The sequence below is a fragment of the Cebidichthys violaceus genome, unplaced genomic scaffold, assembly GCF_023349555.1.
Source record: "Cebidichthys violaceus isolate CVI_PGR_0920_01 unplaced genomic scaffold, fCebVio1.0.p SCAF_5, whole genome shotgun sequence".
Taxonomy (NCBI): Eukaryota; Metazoa; Chordata; class Actinopteri; order Perciformes; family Stichaeidae; genus Cebidichthys; species Cebidichthys violaceus.
Genome location: NW_027176705.1, coordinates 18,079,895 through 18,102,631, shown reverse-complemented (window position 1 = coordinate 18,102,631; position 22,737 = coordinate 18,079,895). Strand labels below are relative to the sequence as shown.

Here is a 22,737-nt window from a genome sequence, read left to right as displayed (position 1 = left end):
TAAGCACTGTGGCTCTGTAATCAGGTCTCGCATTCTCTTTTTAGCCCTTGCATTCGAAGTGAAGCGCTCAACACATGCCAACAATTTTATTTTGAAACTAGAGACAGGAAGTGTCCGTTTTTATCTGGTGTTATGTAACAAAGGAAGCTTGTAGGACTATTTTAAGCCATTAGCACATTTACATTCTTTTTCTTCATTTGACATGTAATACTTTTATTTCTTTACTTTATTTATGGCAACACTGATAATAAATGACCAACTGAGCCAGCTGTGGATCCTCTGGTCTAACATCTCCATCAACCTTTATTATGGCTCAAAAACAACAGAGCAGTTTTCTATGGTAATCATTTTCTAACGGACAAGTAAGAGTTCATCAACAGGAGTATCGGCAGGTGACTACATTATTACCATATTCAGTTGCTCACAGCTTAACCCTTGGTTTTAGGTGGATCTGAGGAATTAATATTAAGCCAAGTCATGAGCCACATACTGTCACCAGTCATACAGAGAGCAGGGCTGATGAAGTACCTGCAGAGTTCCTGAGACAGTTTGGCTGTGAGAGACGGGACAGAATTAGTAATTATTGAAAGAAACTTACAAAGAAAAATTAAATCAAACCTGTTTTTGACATAGTTGAGTAGGAACTTATAAAAAAGGATGGTAAAGAGGTAATATCTCCTTAGTTTCTGGTTTTACTTCCGCTGCTAAAACAAACCGCTGCAGGACAGTGTTCCTTTAGTAAGACCTTTAAAAAGGAATGAGTCATGTGGGAGAGAAGCAGCGCCACACAACCATTTCCTCTCATAACGGAACTCAAAGAGTTGTACGGTTTCTTTCACCTCCACTTTCTTCCAGATGTGTTCATAACTATGTTGACATACATTTAAACAAAACATCTTCCCATTCTAATTCCACAGTCCAATCACCTCATACACCCGTCACCCTATACGCTCACAAGAGATCAGACAAAAAGAAGGAGATGAGAGAAGGTAGGAAAGCCCTTTTCGACGAAGATGTTCATCCTGGTGCTCCGGCGGAGCAGGCGTTCAGTAGCTGCGCCCGAACAGGGTGTAGTACTGGGCAGGCTCCTTGCCGCAGACGCACATCTGACCAGGCTGCAGTGTCTTCAGGGGTGAGAAGGGGATGCAGAGGCTCTTGGCTCCCATGGAAGGAGCTCCAGGCTCCAGGTCCTGGTCCCTACAGGACCACCAAGCACAAAGCAAAATGGGGTCAACATGGGCAGGAAAAACTAATATTTATATTTTATGGATATTCATTAACCATCATCTGTACAGATAATGATGTGGTCGACTTGGTTGTCTGGTTAAACAAAGCATCAACTCGGTCCTTTTGGCCGGTGGCATGTTGGACGTACTTGGCAGTGGTTTTCTTGATCCAATCTTCGCACTCGATCCCTCCACAGAACGGGATCTGGACAATCTGCCAAGCAAGGTGAATGTGTCGTCAGTCGTTCCCTCAGGTGAGAGACAGAGAATGAAAACAACGTGTGCCGCATGTGGTGGTGGGTGTTCCTCACCTTGCCCTGTTCCAGCTCTTTCTGGAACTGCTCCATCGTGTCTGCGGACACCATGTTGCTCTTCAGGTCGTCTGAAGCTCTGACAAACACACACACACACACACACACACACTTTCATCAGCCTTCTTGTACGTTTATGAACACCACGTAAGCATCTCTTCATTCTGCTGTGTGTTCTCGTTTCACAGTCTGTGTACATCAGTTCTGGCACGATGTTGCCCCCAGCTGGTTGGAGGAAACATGATCATTTTAAACCTGCAATAACCAATTTGTTTTATTTACCCACTTGTCTTTTTTCTATCACATGAAAGGAAGACACACGGTGTTAAAATCCTTCCAGTGAGGCGACAAAGGTTTCACTGCAGCTTTTTCACCCATAACAACAAAACTTGCCTTTCTGTGGTCGGTTGTACTTGAACGCTAATATGTCAAGTTTTCAGCAGAGTGCAAAGCCTGACCCTCGTGGGAAGCACTGCATCTTACTTGTTGAACAGGCTGTTCTGGATGTCCTCCAACATGGCGACCAGCCTCTTCTCCACCTCGGCCTCTGGAATCGTCACCTTTGCGCCCGAGTCTCTCCTCACTGCGACGCACTGACGCTGCTGCATGTCTTTAGGGCCCACTTCCAGACGGATAGGAACTCCCTGGAGGAAACACGCAGACATACAGAGGTAGATACAACAAAGAGAGAGAGAGAAAGAAACAGACACGGTCACTATCAATGCCTTCACAACAATCCTGGCTGTGATGACTCATCTTCTTTGTTCTCATTGTCTCATATGGCTGCCTTGAGATAAAGCACTTCAGTAACTACCACGGTTATCATGCTATTATTTCTGACCTTGAGCTCCCAGTGGTTGAACTTCCATCCTGGGGAGTAATTGTCTCGGTGGTCTGCCTTCACCCTGATGCCGGTATCCTTCAGCCTGTTCATGTACTTAGAGCACTGGGTCAACACTGCCTCCTTCTCCTGCTCCGGCAGGGAGGCAGTGATCCCACATGGGATGACGACAACCTGGAAATAAGAAGAGACCTTTTACCCAGTGCTGTACGAGAGAGGGATATAAAAAGCAGGTGACATGTCATTCCACATTTGTCAGTTAACCTGCTGCTGTATTTCCATGTCTCTGTGTGTCTACCTGCAGGCAGGCCACCCTGGGTGGCAGTACGAGTCCCATGTTGTCTCCGTGGACCATGGTGAGGACGCCGATGGTCCTGGTTGTGATTCCCCAGGAGTTCTGGAAAGCCAGCTGTTTCTCGCCCGGCTTCTTGGGATCCTCAAACATGATCTCGAACATCTTGGCGAAGTTCTGACCGAGGTGGTGAGACGTAGCACCCTGAGGAGGCACAAGGCAATGCAAAAAGGGGAAGATGATTTCATCTTTCTTTTTTTTTGTCTACAGCATCAACTAAGCAATCATTGTCCGACCGCATGAAAAGATGAGAAAAAATGATCACGAATCACTGTTTCTCTGCAGCTCATCAAAGGAATTAAACGTAATATAGTGAACCAGTATACCACAGTACCTGAATGGCTCGGCCGCTGGCGGAGATGAAAGCCTCCACCGTGGTGGTGTAATCTCCTCCGGCAAACTTCTCCTTCTCCGTCTTCCTCCCCTTCACCACGGGGATCGCCATCAGCTCCTCGTACACCCTGGCGTACAGATCCAGGATCTGAAGCACCTGCAGATACACAGTGTGTGGAGTGCACAAAGACTTTAGTTTTGTACAATACAGCATAGTCACGACAACAGCACAAACGTTGGGACTGTAAATGTACTGCGCCGTTCTACACTGTTAAACAGCCGTGGTGTATTTCATCAGACATAACGGACAGAGGCGCGCTCGCCGTAGATGCAAGGCAGCGTTGCCGGGGCCGTTACCTCCTCAGCCGCTTCCTCTTTGGTGGCGAAGGCTGAATGTCCCTCCTGCCACAGGAACTCCCTCGTCCTCAGGAAGGGCTGGGGGTGTTTGAACTCCCATCTCTGGAGGGAGAAGCGGGGGAGAGAAAAACACTTTGGTCTTCTTTGTACCAATTTTCTTTAATAAGCTTGAAACTACGAAGTAAACAATGTGCAAATGGAAGGTGTGGAGCAGCTGTGCTGTGACTGTGGGAGGATACTGACCACGACGTTACACCACTGGTTGAGTTTGATAGGCAGGTCTCTGTGGGACTGGACCCATTTAGCGTAGGCAGGGTACATGGCTGAAGCAAAACAAAACAGAACACAGGTTCATATGGAACAGCAAAAAACATAAATAATAAAAAAATGAAATATATATATATATATATACACTGTATAGTTTGGATTCGAGTCAGAGTCCACTATGGAGCTGTGGTTCAGACCTGTCTCACTGGTGGGTCTGACAGCAATGGGCTCCGCCAGCTCAGTCTTTCCTGACCGGGTTACCCAGGCTACCTGACAAAGATGACGACATCACCATTCAAACGATTAGATTTTATGATTTTTAAAGTCGAGCAGTCATATTGTTAACTTTCTTAGTGTTTCAGTAAAGTACACTTCTGTTTCTTCTGATTTTTTCCCCTCCATTACGTTATTTGACCAAAGGGAGGTCCTTTTACCTCGGGAGCAAAATCTTCGATGTGGGTTTTCTCCTTCTCCAGGGCAGCCTGCGAGACGAACATGGGGAAGTAGCAGTTTTCAACGCCCAGTTTCTTGATCTCCCGGTTAAAGAACTCTTGGATGACCTCCCAAATGGAGAAGGACCAGGGCCGCAGCACGTAGCAGCCGCTGACGTCGTAGTACTCTATCATCTCCGCTTTGGTGATGACCTGGAAGGGAGGAGCAACATTACGGTGAAGAGGAATTTTCAAAAAGACCTTTCAGATAAAGACTGGGATTTAAAAAGCTTTTTCTGGAAGTAGAAAAAGGGTTTATTGGGGTAACTCACCTGAGAGTACCAGTCAGACAGGTTCTCCTCTTTCTTGGCCTCCAAGCCCAACCTGCCAAAAGACAGACAGCGATGTTAGTGAGATGCACCGTTGAAATGAAGAGGTCCAAAACACTGCAATACAACATACTAACATGTACCGTGTGCTAGAGTGTTCTTATTTTGTAAATCACACATTTATGTTTGTAGACGTGAAGATAGTTTTGGTCTGTTTATTTGAATATTCTCCACTCAAATTAGAGGCAGTGGTGATGAAGCGCTGCCCAAATACAGTTGCAGAGCATTATGGGAAATGAACACAACTATAACACGTCAGGCCAGGCCTCCTGGTTAGTGAGTCGAGGCGCAGGTTGGGGCCGTACCGAACGTCCCATCTTACATTCAGAACTTCTATTGAGGTTTTTGAATGAAGCTTAGATCGTCATCCCCTCAAAAAAAGGAAAAGAATAGATTGCGTTATTGTGGTTGTATAAATGTAACTTATGGTTGCTGCTCGACCACCCCGTTAATACGGATGTGCACACAGTTTGTTACTGTTTTTGAGCTCAGTAAAAAGATTTTTAAAGGCTTAACGCCAACAAATATGGAGTGAAGCAGAAGATTTCGTTGGATAAAAACTTTTTGAATTTTGGATACAATTCCATCCACCTATTTTCAATACCGTTTGACTTTACGAGAAACAGTCAACCGGAATCCACTTCTATAAATAGTAATACACTAATAATATTACTGTAGCCTTCATCTTTAGCCGTTACTGTGCAGAAATACTGGCTTCAAACAAACTAAGAACAAAGCTGCTGCACCACATTCAAACGTTACATTTAGAATTCAAATTTGGGGGGGAAACGTTACGAATGAAGCGGCAAAGCTTCGACACAGCCCCAGTGCAGGTATAAGAGTATAAGAGTACGTTAACAAAACACACGGCCATTCCCAGCCCAGACAACCATGCAACTCAAAGCTCACATCAGTAGCAATGAAGCCAGCAAACCAGCCTCCAACGGCTAACGGACAACACGAATATAGAGCTGCACCATGAAGGCAACATCTGAATCTCCATTAGTGGGGCGATAGTGTGATCGTGATCAAAGGTCTTCATCTGAGGAACAGAAGGTTTTCTACTTTTGCATCTTCAATCAAAACCTCAACTTCAGAGGGTCTGCTGATGTGTAGTTATGCTGGATAGAAAACCATGCAGAACAGAGATGTTTAAATATATATTAGTAGTGCAGTGTATCAAAGAGCGATCACATTTCATCCATAAGGCTTACAGCAGACTACAAGCACTGATCAAGCAGAGGGAAAACACAGCAACCATTAAAAACTCACCGAATCTTGAATACAACAAAAACAAAACCTCTTCAGTTGTTAAGCAACTGCAGCAGAGGGTTGAGCGTACAGACGATCCATCTTCAGTGTCCAGGTAAGACATCCAAGCATGTGCCTCTGTCCCCACAACGCGTCCCCACAATGCGTCCCCACAACGCGTCCCCGCTCCAGCATTTGTTTAAAGACTAAGAACACACAACTCATGGCATCGTGAGGTTCAAATGAATCATCCACTGAATGTTCACTGTGTTGTGGAAACAATTCAACACCTCCGTACGAAACAAACGCGTCTCATTCAACAATCTATATTCTGCACAAAACAGAAAAGAGAGCTCAGAACAAGACTTTTGATTGGCTCTGCATGTATGACTCCACTGAGCTGTCAACTTTAGCCAAACCATTTTCAGAACAACCAACTGTAACTGCCGTATGATCTGTTCATGTAACTGCCTACGAGCCCATACACCTCTCTTCAGTCTGCAGAGCCTCGCTGCACATGTGGGATGAAGTGAAATGCTTTGACTACAGTTAGACACAGTCTAATGCTTCGAAGAGCATGTGGGAGGTTAAATCTGCACTTACAGAGAGAGGCTGAAAGAGAGTTTGAAGTAGAAAAGTTGACTTCAGATGCAAAAAAAAAAGTACAATAACATTTTGTTCCTCAGTTTTAAACACATTGAAATGTCAAAATCACAACATGAACGACTGCAATTATAAAATCGTAGGAGGCGCAGTATTTGTAAAAGGAGAAGTGTGTGTGGAACGGAATACCGTTTTAAATGAAATGTTGCCGTACTGCAGACTAGTTCTGGCCGATTCTCCACACTTGATGAGAACTTGACGCAGAAATGATCACCCTCTCTAATATCGCAAATCATATCGCAATTGCAACAACAGTCAAAAACAAAACACAATTAAGATGTACTTTTTTTAATCGTTGAGCTCTACTAAGTATCCTTATAATGATGTTCACAGTATTGATTGTAATACGTTTTAGGATTGGAACTCGCCATCATGGAGCCCACTTTATAGGAAACACTGTGCTGGCTGGTAACATTTCACACGACTGCCAGAGGAAGAAAGAGCTCGTTTACCATCACCGGGATCTACTTCTTTACCCCTCGTCTTCTATTTCTGTTTCCAGTCTCTCACCGTGTTTGTTTCTTAGGTCCTTGACCCTCTCCTGAGCCTCCTGCTCCTCCTGAAGCCCCCTTGCCCTGGTTGGCTTTGTCTCCTTTACCCTTCTTCCCTCCTCCCGGTCCTCCTCCTCCCTGCTTCTCAGACTTGTTCTCCCTCTCCTTGCGGTTTTTGTCCTCTCCTCCAGTGGCTCCAGCAGCGGCCACTGGTTTGTAGTCCTGTCCAGTGAGCGTCTTGTACTTGCTCTTCAGGTCCAGGAGAGTCTTCACGGCTTCATCCACCTTGTCCTGAAATGGAAACAAGAGTTGTGGTTCTATTCTTTTCCAGTACTAGCTGTGTATTTAACACTGTGACTTGCTCCTTACCTTAGGGGCCTTCTCAGATTTCAACTTTCTCACTAGCTCTCCCTGTTGGGTCACCTGGGAGAAGAGTTCCTCGCCCTGCGCGGGAGAGCTGGACTTGGTCGAGGGAGAGCTGGACTGGGTCTGGGCCTGGCTACCTGGGGCTTGCAATCCGGGCTTGTAATCCTGTCCGGTCTGCTGTTTGTACTCTGCCTTTAGAGCCAACAGCTGCTTCACTGCAGCGTCCACCTGATCCTGATGAACAGCACGAAGAGAACCATTTGGGTCTAGCAGCAGTGACAGTTGCAGGACTATCCGACATTTTAAAGACTCTGAAAGCAGGGCGACCACTGGTACTAGATGGATGTAGTGGTTGTGGTGCTGCAGTTATAGTCTCACCTTGGAGGCCTTTTCAACCTTCAGTTTCCTGACCACTTCTCCCTGCTCAGAGACCTTCTCATACAGGCCGGTGGCAGCAGGGGCAGAGCTAGGGCTGTTCTGGACTGGGGCCTGGGCTTTCTGGACCGGGGCGGGGGCTTTCTGGACCGGGGCCTGGGCTTTCTGGACCGGGGCCGCTCCAGGCTTGTACTCCTGGCCTGTGACCTGTTTGTATTCGGCCTTCAGGGCAAGCAGCTGTTTCACTGCTGCATCAACCTGGTCCTGGGGACACACGGACAAGGATACTGTGACTCACTTCATATTTGTGTTATCATCCTGTAATGGGTAAACACTGTTGTATCAACACATGAGCATAATCAGCAAAAGCACTGGGTAAGAATATCGGTATTGTGATGATGAAAATCACTGGCCGGGTCAGCCCAAATATAGCTTTGTTTTAGCCTCGATGTCGTGTCTACGTACAGACTGAAATTAGACGTCTTGTAAACGCTAAATTGCTCGTTTGTCTTCGGCTGTGGTTGGACGTCTAGTAAGCTTCACTGATAGCCCAAATGTAGCTGTGTGTTAGCATATAGGACCAACAGCAATAAGACGTTTCCCCACTGTAGCCCAGTTGGTAGCTAACAACAGCGGTTCGTTTCTCCGTTTCATGGACAGAGGAAAATGTAGAGGCAGATTCAACAATGCGTGAGAGAGGAGTGAGAGAGGAGTGTGCCATGCAGCAAAGGTCCCATGGTTGGAATCGAAACGGGGACCTAGCGGTTATGTGGCATTCGCTGTAACCATTCAGAGTCCCTTTCTCATGTTGCATAATCCCGTTAGACAACCATTGAATTAAGCACATCAAATAAGACCAGAAACAGAACTCGTCGTGTTACTTCAGGGACGCTCGGAGTGGCTCAGATTTTAGACAGGGTTCATACGCATTTTAACCATTACATTTCCAAGACTTTGAGGCAAATGTTCATGGCCATACATTCTCTGAAGCCTATGTGTAGTTTATTAGAGAAATATAAGAATTTCAGGTCAGAGTCGGACTTAACGGTAACGTAGATCTTTTCTCAGTCGATCTTACCTGAACTACATATACTCTGAATAAGCTGATTTCCATGAGTTTAATGTTATTAGCAGAACTTCTCCATGCCTTGAAAATGACTACTTTGGATCAGCCACACAAATTATTTTCTGTCACTTCGTCATTCTCTACCGTCTGCATCAGAATACCTTGGGGGCTTTTTCAGACTTCAGTTTCCTCACATTCTCCCCCTGTTGTGAAACGCGCTCGTACAGGCCCGAAGAAGAGCAGGAAGAGGAGGAAGAGGCGGAAGAGGAGGAGGTCGCAGGAGATGGAGCAGAGGAGGAGGCAGGAGCGGAAGGGGCCATCCCAGGTTTGTAATCCTGACCAGTCAGCTTTTTAAACTCCGCCTTGAGAGCGAGGAGCTGCTTCACTGCTACGTCAACCTGGTCCTGGTGCCACCAACAAACCAGCTTATTGTTGCAGGTAGTCATGGATGAACTTGGCTGGCATGCAAACGACGTGGGGACATGCGCAATGACTGGACAAATACTTTGGGACACGAGCAGCGAGCGACTAGACAAATGACGTTGGACGTGAGGATTCACTGGACAAAAAATGAGGACGTGAGGGATGACTGGACGAATCGTTCAGCACAATATTAATGGACGGACAGACGAAAGATTGAAGGACGTGGACATGAAGAGTGAGTGGACAAGCAGATGTGGACACGTTCAGTTATTGAACAAATATCTAGATACCTTAGGTGCCTTCTCTGCCTTCAGTTTCCTGACCAGCTCGCCCTGCTGGGTAACTTGGGTGAACGGACAAGAGGCGGAGTCTGTTGACGTGGTGGGTGGGGCTGGAGCAGAGGTGGGAGGGGCCATGCCCGGCTTGTAGTCCATACCTGTCTGCTGCTTAAACTGTGCCTGCAGAGAGAGAAAGTACAAATGAGATAGCAAACATTTGAATAAATAAGAGTTTTTTTTTTTTTTTAATTGCTTTTCATCACAGCTGACGTACCTTCAGGGAGAGCAGCTGCTGAACTGCCTTGTCCACTTCGTCTTTAGGAGCCTTGGCAACCTTTAGTTGACGGACAGCTTCACCTTGTGCTACGATGCTCGAGAACAAGTCACTGGCTGAGGCTGCGGCAGGCGCTGGGGCAGGGGGTGAGGCAGCTTTGGCTGGGGTGGAGGCAGCTTTGGCTGGGGTGGAGGCAGACTGAGACGAGAGGAAAGGCAGATTCAAAAACACAGAAGAGGAGCAAGAACCTGACAGGTACCAGGTTATCCCAGACGTCAAAGAGATGAATGCAAGTTCCTTCCCCTCTACTGGTAAATCTGGACTCAAAGCCTATCTATTCTTAGTCTCTCTATCATTTGGCCAAACTTTGCATTACTGGTTGGATCACTTAGCAATCACTAGCACTCAGGTTCCTGCTTCTACTGCTGTTGATGTCCCAAAACAGCTAACTCCTCTTACAACTTCTGTCTGTAGCCAGCCCAGAGCTGAACACCCTTTTTCCCTTGTTAAGACAATAGAGCGGTCTCCCTCCGTCATTTTACATCCACAATTAGCAGAAGCTACAAAAGACCAGAGTGCACTTGGGTCTAAATAAGCTGACTTGAGGTGAGGGCAGCTCTCTACTGTTATAGTATTCATTTAGGAGGTCTTATACACTGATTACAAGTCTGATTCACAGATATAATTGGGCTTAATGCATACAGCAACATTGGGATGGGGGTTTTCTTCAAGAGCACTCACTGCTTTGCTGCAGGCCTGGCTCTTGCTCTTGTCCTTGGATCCAGCGGTCGGCATCTCCTTGGTGTGTCCATCAGGAATGTAGAACAGCACACAGGGACTCTCCTTACAGCTGTTGGGACTGAAGACGTTAACCCCAGTTAGACGCAGGCAGAACAGAAGTATGTGTTGATCTCCATGAAATTGGGTGGTCCTTCCCCTCACCTGACGGGCTCATACGGCTGGTCACAGATGTAGAAGCCCCGCCTCTGGAGCTGGATGATGTCACCTTTCTTCAGGCTCTGCAGACAAGGATCGCCGAGCATCTTCTCCTCCAGCTGAGAAAACGACAACGAGACGATCAACCAAAAGGAAACACTTGAAAATGAGAAATGCGACGCACGCTGTGAGATTACGAACACGCGTCGCGGAGCAGACCTTGCTGTTTTTATTGATGTACTCCTTGAAGTCGTCGTCTTTGGTGATGACGGCCTTGGAGATGAGAGGCAGGTAGTTTATGCAGACGGTGGGCAGCAGGGGGGCGCTGTTTGTGTCGGCCAGCCACGTGATCTTCGTCGTCTTCTTGAAGTCCGTGTTCTCCAGGGCCAGACGAGCCTCCATGGACACGACCTTAGCGTCGGCCCCTCTGAGCAGGGAGAAAGGGTGCGTTTCGTTACTTCCACGCGACTCTCTGCAACAATCCCAATGAGCCGAGCAATGATCCCACATACTTGCTGATCTTGGTGATGATGAGGTTGCCCCAGTTGATGAAGGTGACCATCTCTCCCTCTGAGAAGGTCTCAGCATCGGCTCCTTCGACCAGAACTCGAGGCCCGTACCAGACCTCCTTCATGCCCACCTCTGCGTTCTGGATGGAAAATGAGGTTACAATGGCCTCTAAAAGCTGCATGTGTCCAACACTACAGTACAACAATGTAACAGAATCACAGGACTGAATCGCTATTCAAATCATTTGTAGACACCATGATTTGAATAGCTCGAGCTTCTTGATGGGGTGTGAACATGTTGCTTTTCACTTCTACCACACTGCCTGTCCTCAGTACAAGGCTCTAACTGCTCTGCACACCGTCAGAGCAGTTAACATAAGTCTTCCAAGCAATGCAAAGAGCGAAAAAAGCTTTCTAATGGAGAGAAAAAAGTATTCAAATCTAAAAAAAACAACAACCTCTTGAACAGGTACTGGACACCCGCATCAGAATTTCTCCAGGCACAAACAAACATCAAGTTGGAGGTGTGCTGATAACAGTGTTGCTCTAACCTTAGGGTGTTTGGCCACCTCCTTCATCTCCTCTGTAGCCTCTGAGACGGAGACCGGAACCACGTAGGAGCTGGACAGAGCCGTGTACCTGGGAGCTACCGGGTCAATAACCTAACACAAGAGACACACACACACACACACACACACACACACACACACACACACAGGTCAGTAAAAGAAGCAGCAGACCGGTGCTTTGTAACAATCTCTACATACAAAATGCTGAGTAATGAAAAGGACAAAGCAGACAAGGATGCAACTTAATTCATGAAACGGTTTTCTTTGAAAACAAATCAAAAATGGATCGAAAAAATGAAGACCAGCTCAGAAACGGACAAACGGAGAAAGCATGAAGAAGACGAGCGGAGAAAGAAAAGCAGATTTCATGAGCGAATCGAGGGAAACCAGCCTTTTCTTCAGTCACCTTTCACTTTCACTATTTGACCAGCCGGCTCCAGTGTTTAACAATGATTTGACGAATAGAGCGTCCAAGCAGAAGCAGACCAACAAGCGATATATTACACCAGGCGACCACAGAGAAGCGCCGTTGGATACTTCAATGCAAACTACTTCACAGTACAATAGAAGTAGATACAAACTAACAATAACAGCCTTTTGCTCTCACAATGATAGAATGGAACCAGATGATGAGCTCCGTTTACTCAGAATATAAAACCAGACACTCTACAAACTAACAATTATACATTTGCATGCTCATTAAAAACAATACAACTTATTTATGGTGACTTAGTAAATAAAAGTGTGAGGCTCTTTTGAAAGCTCACATAAAGGAATGAACGTGTTAAATTAAGTGGATATTGACACTGTGAACCATCAGATCCTCCTCTCCACCCTCGAGGGGATGGGCGTCTCAGGCTCTGCACTCTCCCTGTTTGCATCCTACCCGACGGGTCGATCCTACCAAGTGACCTGGAGGGGGGCCGTGTCGGAACCACGCATGCTGACTACGGGGGTTCCGCAAGGGTCAGTCCTGGGCCCCCTTCTCTTCTCGCTCTACACAACATCTCTGGGTTCTGTTATTCGCTCGCATGACTTCTCCTACCATTGTTATGCCGATGACGCCCAGCTGGTCTTGTCATTTCCCCCCCGGTGACACCCAAGTGGAGACGCACATCGCTGCGTGTTTGGCTGACATCTGGAAGTGGATGACGACGCTCCACCTCAAGCTCAACCTAGACAAAACCGAGCTACTGTTCCTCCCGGGGAAGGGTTGCCCGCACCGGGACCTGTCCATCATTGATGATACCGTGGTGACGCCAACTCGGACTGCGAGGAACCTGGGTGTGACCCTGGACGACCAACTGTCATTCTCAGCAAACATTTCATCCGTTACACGCTCCTGCAGATTCCTGCTCTACAACATCAGGAGGATTCGTCCCTTCCTCACTGACGAGACGGTGCAGGTTCTCATCCAGGCTCTTGTCATCTCCCGCCTGGACTACTGCAACTCTCTACTCGCCGGAGCCCCGGCGTCGGCCATCAGACCTCTGGAGCTTGTCCAGAAAGCCGCAGCTCGCCTGGTGTTCAATCGCCCCAAGTTCTCCCACACAACTTCCTTTCTCCGTTCTCTACACGGGCTACCTGTAAGAGCTCGCATCCAGTTTAAGACTCTGGTGCTAGAATACAGGGCAGTGAAAGGAACAGCTCCTTCCTATCTCCAGGCCACGGTCAAGCCTTACACCCCCGCCCGACCACTTCGCTCTGCTGCCTCGGGGCGATCGGTCGCCCCGTCGCTCAGAGGTCCTGGCGGCCGATCGACCCGGTCACGGCTGTTTTCTGTCCTGGCCCCACAGTGGTGGAATGAACTTCCCACTGACGTCAGGACAGCGGAGTCGCTGCCCATCTTTCATCAGGCTGAAAACCCACCTCTTCAGGAAGTGCTACCCTGAGCCTTCCACTCACCACTTATTGTATTCATACTAGCTTGTTGCACTTATTGTATTCGTATTACTTATAGCACTAACTGTTTTTCTTTGTTTCTGTACTTTGGTTCTGAGTCATGCTCTGCTTCATGCTCTTAGATGCTTGTTTGGAAAAGGAAATGTACTTATGACTTCTGGTGACTAGTAGTTCTCTTGAATGCCAATGTTGATGCAATTATTGTAAGTCACTTTGGATAAAAGCGTCTGCTAAATGACTGTAATGTAATGTAAATGTAATATTCTGAATAAATGGAAGAGGAAACATCTTAAGTGCTCAAAAAGCTGCAATGGATGAAAGGATGAAGGGAACAGATGGAGAGGAACACATTAAGGGAGGAGGATGTAGCACTTTGACTTTTTAAATATATGTCTGTTTTGTACAGATCCAAACCTGCATTTTGAAAACCCCTCTGTTAATTCAAGCCATCCTACTCCCTGAGTTTGAAATCATTCTAAATCACAGAAGAGCACAATGCAGTCTCACTGTAGTACTTCAAACAACTCCCATAACTGGTTTGGTGTTGAATATGATCAAATGTCATCTCCTGTACTGAAGAGCTACCACAACATCCTGGGGCTATTTCTTATTCTTTCTCCATTAGTTCTGATAAAAGCTCCGGTCCATTTTAATATGACCATAGAGAACTAAACCCCCCAAAACATCCCCACAACGCCTCCATTTCAACTCCAACAGCCACATTACCTTTCTTCAAAGTCAAAACACACAGCTGACTACGTTTACTTAAACATTGTTCAGCATCTGAGAATAGAAACGGTGAAAGTCGGGCTGGGCAATAACCCAAGACGATAATTCATCCTCTTTCAATGGAACTATATCGTGATGAAATCTTAAATCGAGATACAAAACTGATAACAAGCACACAACTCAAATTTTTCACAAAAGATCTGAATGGGAATTCCCTGGTGTAGTTAAATCAAACTATTGTCTTAATCAAATGACTCTGTATTAGTGTGCATGTATGTAAACATAGTTAGTGTATAGCAAAATATATTGAATTTTTATCCATCATTTCACTTGAAATTGTCATGTTAATTTTCCACTAAAGTTCCTAATTAAATACAAGATTTGTTCATATAAATCAGTACTTCTGCATACAAAAAGAGTCTTGACCAATGTGGTTGCCTCATACAGACTATTCATTAAACTACCAGAAAACATATATCGTCATCTAAAAGATATGAGCAATATGGGGATAGAATAAATCCCAGCCATAATCGCCCAGACCTAGATGAAAGCAACAAGTGCATCCTCCCAAACGAGGTCAGACTTCAGCTGTTAAACAGCAGCTGGGGGGCTGGTGGACACTCCCGGGGTCTTTCACACGTCTCTCTGACTTCCTACACACCTCTGCTGGCTGTCCTCTGCTTTCTAACACCGTTTGTTCTTTGACAGGTAACCGGTCATCATTAGGATGCACTATACAACCTGATCGGTTGGTGAAACAGTGAAGGCTGTTGGTGGATTTTCAGATAAACCAGCCCATGATGAAAGCGGGGAGGGAGTGGGTGAAAATGAGCAGGAGGAGCGGGAGGTGGAGTGGGGGTGGGGGTGGGTGGGGAGTACCTTCAGACAGCTAATTGGCAGCTTGGAAACAGAAGAGTGAGATGCCGTTTAATGTCAGATACAGGGAGGGAGGGAGAGAGAGAGGAGAGAGGTAGAGACACATTTACATAGAATGGAACGTTTACATTATTTCCCTTCACTGCTTTCTCCTCAATACAACCGTTACGCCTTCCTGTTTCCACCTCCAGCCACCTACGACTCCTGTCCTGAGGGAACATCACACTAACCTCCATCCATGACGCTAGTCTCTTATGCACCTATCTCGGAACCCATCGGCTATCGGTCTGATGACGATTTAGCCTCTTGGGGCAAACCGCAAAGATTTCTGGGGTTGCGGTGGAAACAGCAGCCAAGACTTGTTCTTCCGTCCTCGTTTACAGTCTGATTAGAGAGAACGGAGTTTGAGTTCAGAGTCGACGGCTAACCTCTAAAAACATATCTGCTAATGAATGCAGATAAATGAAATCGAGACGCTTCTAAAAAGCTAAATCACGGTCAGATGATTGCCGATGGGTTCCAGGATTGCATTCCGGCGGATGTTTTCCGCATGGACTGTTTATCTGCAGCCGGCTCAAACGTGATGGGTCGATTCTACTCCAACTACAAACGGAAACCGGCACGCTTCTGATGCCAAAACACTGGTTACCTTCACAGGTTTGTCTTTATGAAGATCAGTCATGCAGCAACACTATACTCCAGGCTAAGGAATCCCAACCCAAAATAAAATAGATAAATAACATACAAATTAGATAAATAAATTATTAAAACGTAATTTTGTACACTTGGGATCTAATGACTGTTCATAATCTGTATCTTTTCTGTTGCCAAAAAAAGAATTAAATGGGATCAAAATATCAAGGGAACGTAGTGAAATCTATGACAAGAGGAGAAGCACAGATTGAAGGAGTCATGTGACTTAATACAATATGAATACCCATGTTCACTGAACGCTTAATATTTGAGCATCAAAAACAAGCGACTGTGAAGGATGTCTGTAACCACATTTCAACATGAGCAGCTGTTCCAGCTAATTTAAATATTGGCAAGTTGTAGTAAAGACACTTTTGGGGGTCATGGAACTGTCTGAAGAGGGAGGAGTGGGTTAGTGGAACATGCATGTGAAGCCAAAGTCTGTTCCTACATACTGAAGCCAACCGTCATCACTGCTTTGGTAGCGCCTCTTGGTCCCTGATGAATTCTGTTTTCAACTCCACCATTCAGAAGTGAATGGTGATGAATGGTGATGCCGTCTGTTTATGTGCATTTTTAAACTAAGCTTCACACCTTTTACTTGACTCTGGGATGAAGCAGCGACTGCCAGCAAGGAAAACCACACGGAGGAAGATGAAAATGGGTAATTACAACGAAACATGACTGCAATCAAACGTGGGACGTGAAATGAGGAGACTGGTTTTGGTTTTTGAACTTTCCGGTGTTATTAAGGGGCGATATGGAGGGTGAGGTAATGAGGCAGGAAACCAGGTAGCAAATGAAAGCGTTCAACAGAATGAGAACGGCGAAGCAGAAAGAAGCCATGCCAGCAGCGAACCCACGGCCCGTTCTCTGAACCTCTGCCAGTTACAGCGTCAGATTCATACGAGCCAGGTCAAACTAACATGAGATGATCCCTTCATCTTCAGAACTAGCACATTAAAACGCATGGCAGGGATGGAAAAAGGTCTGCAGTTGTATCTTAGAAGATACAATTCAACGATGGAACTACAGAAGGACCCTTTAAACATTTTCATTGAGACCATTTAAGTACACCGCTAGGTTCACTCTAACAGGCCTACATGTGAGATGACAAAGGAGAAACTGTACCTTCTTATTGAAGGCCCAGATCTTGTCCCACTCCATGTTCACCACTGACCGTGATCCACCCTGGAAGGATAAAAGAAAAACACGTTTTTAAGCTGATGCTAAAGCCTTTAGCACTGCATGGAATAGGGAAGCTATACATAATTAGATTTGACGTATTTGCTAACTCTCTTAAGTCCTTGATTTTGACACTTAAAAGAGGAAACAAAAAATGGAATCATGTACGCAATGTTTAAGACTATGCTTAACCATCAAAGCCCATGTGAAAATAAAAAATAAATGTTTCCATGTGTAATTTACTCTGGCAGAGAGGTGAGAATGTCATCTCTTGTTTATTATTTATCTGCAATCATCAACTCCGTCTGTATTTTAGAGAGGAATCCAGGCTTTTGCGCTGCCCGTCTCTAACTCTGACAGATGTACCTGGGCTGCTATGAACTGTTTCAGACCCTCAACGGTCATTCCTCTCCTCAGGACTCCTCTGACAGTAGGGAAGCGAGGGTCATCCCTGGAGGACGAGATGAGAAAATACAAATAAAAACATGGGGATAGAGTAAGGGTGAAGAGAGGAAGGGAGGAAGAAAGGGGGAATTGGGGGACAGGGGGTGGTAGAGGAGGTTGTGAAAGGCCACCATGAGGGAACAGAAGAAATAGACACACGACGAAGCATCAGTCAACAGATAAACTAAACTAGACCTACCATCCATCGACGTATCCCTGGTCGACAAACCAGGTGAGCTTCCTCTTGGACAGCACCGTGTTGTTGAGGTTGAGTCGGGCGTACTCCCAGATGTGGGGCTTCCTGAGGCGCAGTGCGTCGATTATCCAGTAGAACTGCTCGTCACGATCGTGGTACTCGGTGGTCCTGAGGGCATGGGTCACGTCCTCCAAACTGTCCACGATGGGACAGGCAAAGTCATATGTTGGGTAGACGCTGGAAAAAATGAGGGGGGACAGTTTGAACAATGAATACTTGTCTTTGGTATTTCAATATGTGAGGTAGATACTCCAGATGTGCAAATCGTTTTGTTTTTTATTTCAAATCATTAAGACTAATAACGTAGTTTGCCCCTCCCAGGAATTATTAAGTCAAGTACTGGTAGGTGTTTCCGGTGCGAGGGTGGGGAGTGTTCTTGCAGCGGTAGAGGGTGGGGTCTCTCAAGCAGCCGTTGTTGGAGTTCATGTCGATCTTGGCCCTCATGCAGCAGGTCTGACCGCTCGCTGTCCCAGCTTTCATCTCCGACCACATCTTCATGTTCTGCTCCACCGCTACAGAGGAGAGAAAGAGAGAGAGAGAGAGAAAATAGGAGGTGCACCGTAGCTTCAACCTTCCCTGTGACTGGTAAACGTGGAGCGTTTCCCCCCCGGGCGTACTGTTATTTCTGCATTTGGACTCGGTGCGCTGCTCCCTCTCCAGCTTCATCTGCTCGGGAGGCGTGTTGTCGATGTAGGCTTTGCCCTCGGCGAGCAGCTGTTCCGCAAACTCCATTATGGTGGTAAAATGGTCGCTGGTGTAGGTGAACTGGTCTGGATGGATCTGGAGCATGGCGACATCTTCCAGGATCACCTGAGAAGCAACAAAGACAAGTACAAATAACAACACAAAACACATTTGTTGCAGGGTTTTTGTGTGACAGTACTATTTCCTTACAGGTGGTATGGAAATAACTAATTCACGTCTTACCTTCTCAAAGTCCTCCTTCTCCTTCTCGGGGTTGGTGTCGTCGAAGCGCATGATGAGCTTGCCTTTGAATGTGACCTGGTAGTGCTGGTTGAGCAGAGCAGCCTTGGCGTGGCCGATGTGCAGGTATCTGACCACACAGAGAGAGATCCTCCGTTCAGAAAGGTACTGAACGACCATGTGTGATATCAACCGCTCCGAGACTCCAGATCAAAACTTACCCGCTGGCCTCAGGAGGGAATCGAACCACCACCTTGCCCATCTCAGCTCCGGGCAAATCCACAAACTTGCCAACATCTTGCTTCTTCTCATCCGACTGTCAATCAGGGACACAAACAGTCACAGTGAGTTCCACTGAGTTCAAACGAAGTTTTAGTTTGAGTTAACTGATCGCAAACGTAATGAAAATACCAAAGAATCTGTGAGGATTGAGAAGTGTGTTTTACAAGATAAATACATAGAAGAAGAAGAGCTTGTGTTGTTTTGTTAACAAAAATATTCACACTAAGACACTATCAATTGTTTTTTTTCTCCAGTTAAGTGAGCACAAACACTCCAGATCAGCCCTACTTGGCTGAACATTAAATCACAAATCGCTTAACAATGACTGAAATAACACTTACGTTGGATTTGCTCAATGGAGCTTTCTTACTGGCATACTTGTTTCCCACAGCGGTGAAGGGAACCTGCGAGCTCAGGAAGGAGAACCAGCGGTTGACGTGGGTGAAGGACTTGCCCTGGCTCGGCCATTCCTCATGACCTGCAGATAAGCAACCACAACCTGTAGTGCTCCATTCAAACGTTTAAGCTACACAAAGTCCACATTAGAGTAGACAAACAGACAGAGAACGTGGCAAAGATCCAAAGTGGTACATCCTGTATGGTACTACTGACCTTTGAGAGCAGCCCAGACGGACAGGTCAGCCAGGGTGAGGGTGTGTCCAACCAGGAAGGTCCGCAGGGAAAGGGCCTTATCCAATCCACCCAGTGCTCCGCTCAAAGCAGTCTGACCACACAGACGCCGAGCACTGAACTCCAACCAGTGGTCGACCTGCAGGTACCAGACAGCATCTCAAATGAGCGGGAAGAGATCACCGAACAGAAGAGAACATCACTTCACATGCACCAACACACACCTCAGTCTGCTCCATCATGTTGGCTCCGTAGAGGCCAAGAGCTGGAGCCACCCGGGCCAAGTACCGACTGATAGAGTTGGCATCATTGAACTGGATCGCACTGAGGGAGGGGAAGGGCGCACGGAGCAGAAATACATGAGAAATAATAAAAAAACACCAAAATTGCACAACTTTGAGCCTTTGGAGCTCATCGAGCAATTTGACGAAACAATGACGTGAACCTACTCTGAGACGTGAAGCTGGGTGTCTTTGCCTTCCTCCACGGATACCTGCACACTGCTCTTTACATGCTCTGCTGTCAGAAGCGCTCCTGAAAGGACAGGGGAGAAAATCCAGGGTGAAGAGTTTGCCGTGAGTCTCTGTAAACATGGCTGAACAGCCTCAACTCAACTTTGTTTAGAGACTCTAGAGGAGTTCGGTCAAGGGCAACTGGACTTGCTTTGGAGTCTTAAGAGTGCAGAACAACTATGACCTGTATGACTGTCACTCTTCACAAACATTTTGGTTTGAGAACCGGTTGAACTGGTCCTGTGATGCAAAGCATGCTCGCTCCAGTGGTTCACGCTACTCTGTTAGATGCGACCTTTGTAGAGGTCCTGCCTGCCTTATGCAGTGGTTATACGACGTGTCAGTACTCGAGCGGCTTCGCATAAAAACCCTTGCCGCTCTATGCTCTCGGCATTCCTCTGTCTTTGTCTCAGACCCTTACAGTTCATCTCAACAGTCTACCATACATGGTTGGTGGAAGAGCTGCAGCGATGGTTTTACTTTTTAGGTTCACCTTTAAAAGAGGAAAACTCAGTTCTGTGGTCACCACCTCAACCACTAACTGTCCAGCATTACACTTCCCAGGAGTGCTGGTGCAAAGCAAATGAAATGGAAACCAGCTGTTATGCAAAAATGTTGCACTCCCCATCCTACACTCAACGTTTCAACATGCTTGCATCAGCCTGCAGTGTTTACTGGAACCGCACAAGGCGCTGTTTAGCAGCTGTCACTTATGGTGACAGCAGTGGAAAGCTTTGTTCTGGCTTTGTTGAACACATTGAACAATCACATACTGATAAAATATGTCATGCATGTTATTGATACATTTTAGCAACATGTAACTGTATATACGTCTAATCCAAACCCACCCAGCTGGGCTAACCTGCGTTAGCTACACTGTGCCAACTGATACACAATGTGTGTGCACTATTTGTGTATGTGTTATTTCAGAGTTCGAAAAGACCTTTTGTGTCCGTCATTGCATTACATTCTGTTTATTGGCATCCCACGACGAACGCTGGAAAGTGTAAGTGTAAAGAGTAATGTAGCTCATTAAGAGGACATGTTAACGACCTGTCCACATGTTGTGGTCCCGAGTGCCACGACGTCAACTGAGCTAACGTTAGCTTTACAGAGCCGGTGCTACCTTCTCTCATGAGCTAACGCTAGCTGGTTAGCTAACGTCAGACACGCACCATTTGAACCTATATGGACATACAGACATACTCATTTTAATTCATATAACGTTAGGCCTATACTCCTCGTTACAGGCGTTACTTATTTGCGAAACAAACAACATGGCTGCTTCGTAGTCCATTCTCGAGTTGCAAACATTCGGCTCGTTGTCATTAGAAAATTGGCACAATTACAGAAAAGAAAGTAAACTTTTGATATTGTCTTTTAAAAATTGTACAGTCGTCTTCATGTCTTCCATCTCAAACAATTCGTAATGACTGGTCCAGTATCTTTAATTGTCTTGGACACATGTATTCATATCGTTATGATACGCGGATAAACATTAAGGGATAGATTTAAAATAGAATGTGTCTCATTTGTTAGGGTGACACGTAAGAGTGCTAGCTAACAGCTAGCTAGCCAACTGTCAGTAAGTGCAGCACGAGACTCATTGAAGGAGTAACGCTACTTATTCAGGGGTCGCAGGCTGACTCACCTAGAGGAGGGTTGCTTGTGTTAATGGTGAGGTTTAACGCCATACTGTGAGATCCTCCTTCTACAAAGGTTCACTTTTTAAGAAACCGAACAGCACTCCGGTAGACACACTAAGCACCACAGCGGTACCAGCACAATGTGAAGTAGAGACGGACTGAGACCGACTTTGATGTTATGACTCACTGGTGCAATACTGCCACCGACTGTTCAGGAGTATGAACAGACAGACACCCACAAAATACAAGCACAGGACTAGTACTGCTTGCGGCCAGGCTCTCCGTCAGCGCAGGACCCCACAGGGGCCAGGAAAGGACCAGTGACGTGCGGTGAGGTTGGTGTCTGGTGAGGCACTGACTCTACATAAGTCAGATTTACAAATATATGAACCCAATAGAGAAGCTTAAATCACCATTCGACTGGCAGCTTCCACATTGACTACTGGTTGTTTTACATATTTGATATCAGCATTCTTTACAAAAGACAACTGATGTATAAAAGTAAAGAACACGGTGGGTTTGGGGCTCTAGAGCTCGGCGTCAGACTACATGTTTCCTTTATCAAAAACATCTCTGCTGCCATCTCCAGAAACGCTCTCTGGTTAGGAGACGTCTCCATGTGGAGTAAGAGAAGAGGAAAACTGAGACAAGGTCCTGAATACAAATTATCATATGGAGACTTTACTAATCAATATCAACACCTACAGATAGACTGGAACAGTCTATCTAGTAAAAGTATTTATAAAAGGATCAATGATTTTAAACATGGTGGACTTGTCAAATACAAACATTTGACCGATGACGAGGGTGATGAGGTCTTAAAAACACTGAAAGACAAGAACCTCTCAGAGAGCATCAGAGACGTCCGATGGCTCACGTCGGTGAACAGACTCGCTGTAAGAGCCACGGTGTCATGGAGCTGCTACGTCACAACAAAAAAATGTCCCATG

At 46.1% G+C, this 22,737-nt stretch overlaps 1 protein-coding gene across 3 annotated transcripts; it reads right to left on the bottom strand.

Moving 5' to 3' along the window:
* Nucleotides 1–269: 269 nt before the first annotated feature.
* Nucleotides 270–21,928, bottom strand: eprs1 (glutamyl-prolyl-tRNA synthetase 1). 3 transcript variants are annotated; one of them, XM_068730403.1, is made up of 36 exons: nucleotides 21,793–21,928; nucleotides 20,079–20,163; nucleotides 19,854–19,953; nucleotides 19,612–19,768; nucleotides 19,341–19,477; nucleotides 18,939–19,033; nucleotides 18,721–18,847; nucleotides 18,411–18,603; nucleotides 18,134–18,305; nucleotides 17,737–17,970; nucleotides 17,460–17,544; nucleotides 17,040–17,099; nucleotides 15,219–15,239; nucleotides 11,691–11,801; nucleotides 11,143–11,279; nucleotides 10,850–11,057; nucleotides 10,637–10,749; nucleotides 10,436–10,553; nucleotides 9,695–9,892; nucleotides 9,433–9,600; nucleotides 8,881–9,123; nucleotides 7,657–7,917; nucleotides 7,282–7,512; nucleotides 6,932–7,203; nucleotides 4,451–4,502; nucleotides 4,122–4,331; nucleotides 3,885–3,957; nucleotides 3,664–3,743; nucleotides 3,421–3,522; nucleotides 3,065–3,220; nucleotides 2,677–2,874; nucleotides 2,379–2,552; nucleotides 2,021–2,181; nucleotides 1,538–1,616; nucleotides 1,376–1,440; nucleotides 270–1,197 (listed from the first exon to the last, which is right to left on the bottom strand). In XM_068730403.1, exons 1-36 carry the CDS (start codon nucleotides 21,833–21,835, stop codon nucleotides 1,047–1,049), a joined length of 5,070 nt encoding a protein of 1,689 aa, XP_068586504.1. In that variant the 5' UTR covers nucleotides 21,836–21,928; the 3' UTR covers nucleotides 270–1,046. The 3 variants fall into 3 exon arrangements, with proteins under 3 accessions (XP_068586504.1, XP_068586507.1, XP_068586506.1); XM_068730406.1 differs by lacking the exon at nucleotides 8,881–9,123; XM_068730405.1 differs by lacking the exon at nucleotides 15,219–15,239.
* Nucleotides 21,929–22,737: the final 809 nt, after the last annotated feature.

Bases quoted from the DNA above. Each gene is read 5' to 3' on its own strand.
- eprs1 (XM_068730403.1), bottom strand. From the start codon at position 21,835: ATGGCGTTAAACCTCACCATTAACACAAGCAACCCTCCTCTAG. The intron at 17,545-17,736 runs GTAGGTCTAGTT...CTCGTCCTCCAG, and splicing joins CAGGGATACGTCGATGGATG to GGATGACCCTCGCTTCCCTA. The intron at 11,058-11,142 runs GTATGTGGGATC...CTCCCTGCTCAG, and splicing joins ATCATCACCAAGATCAGCAA to AGGGGCCGACGCTAAGGTCG.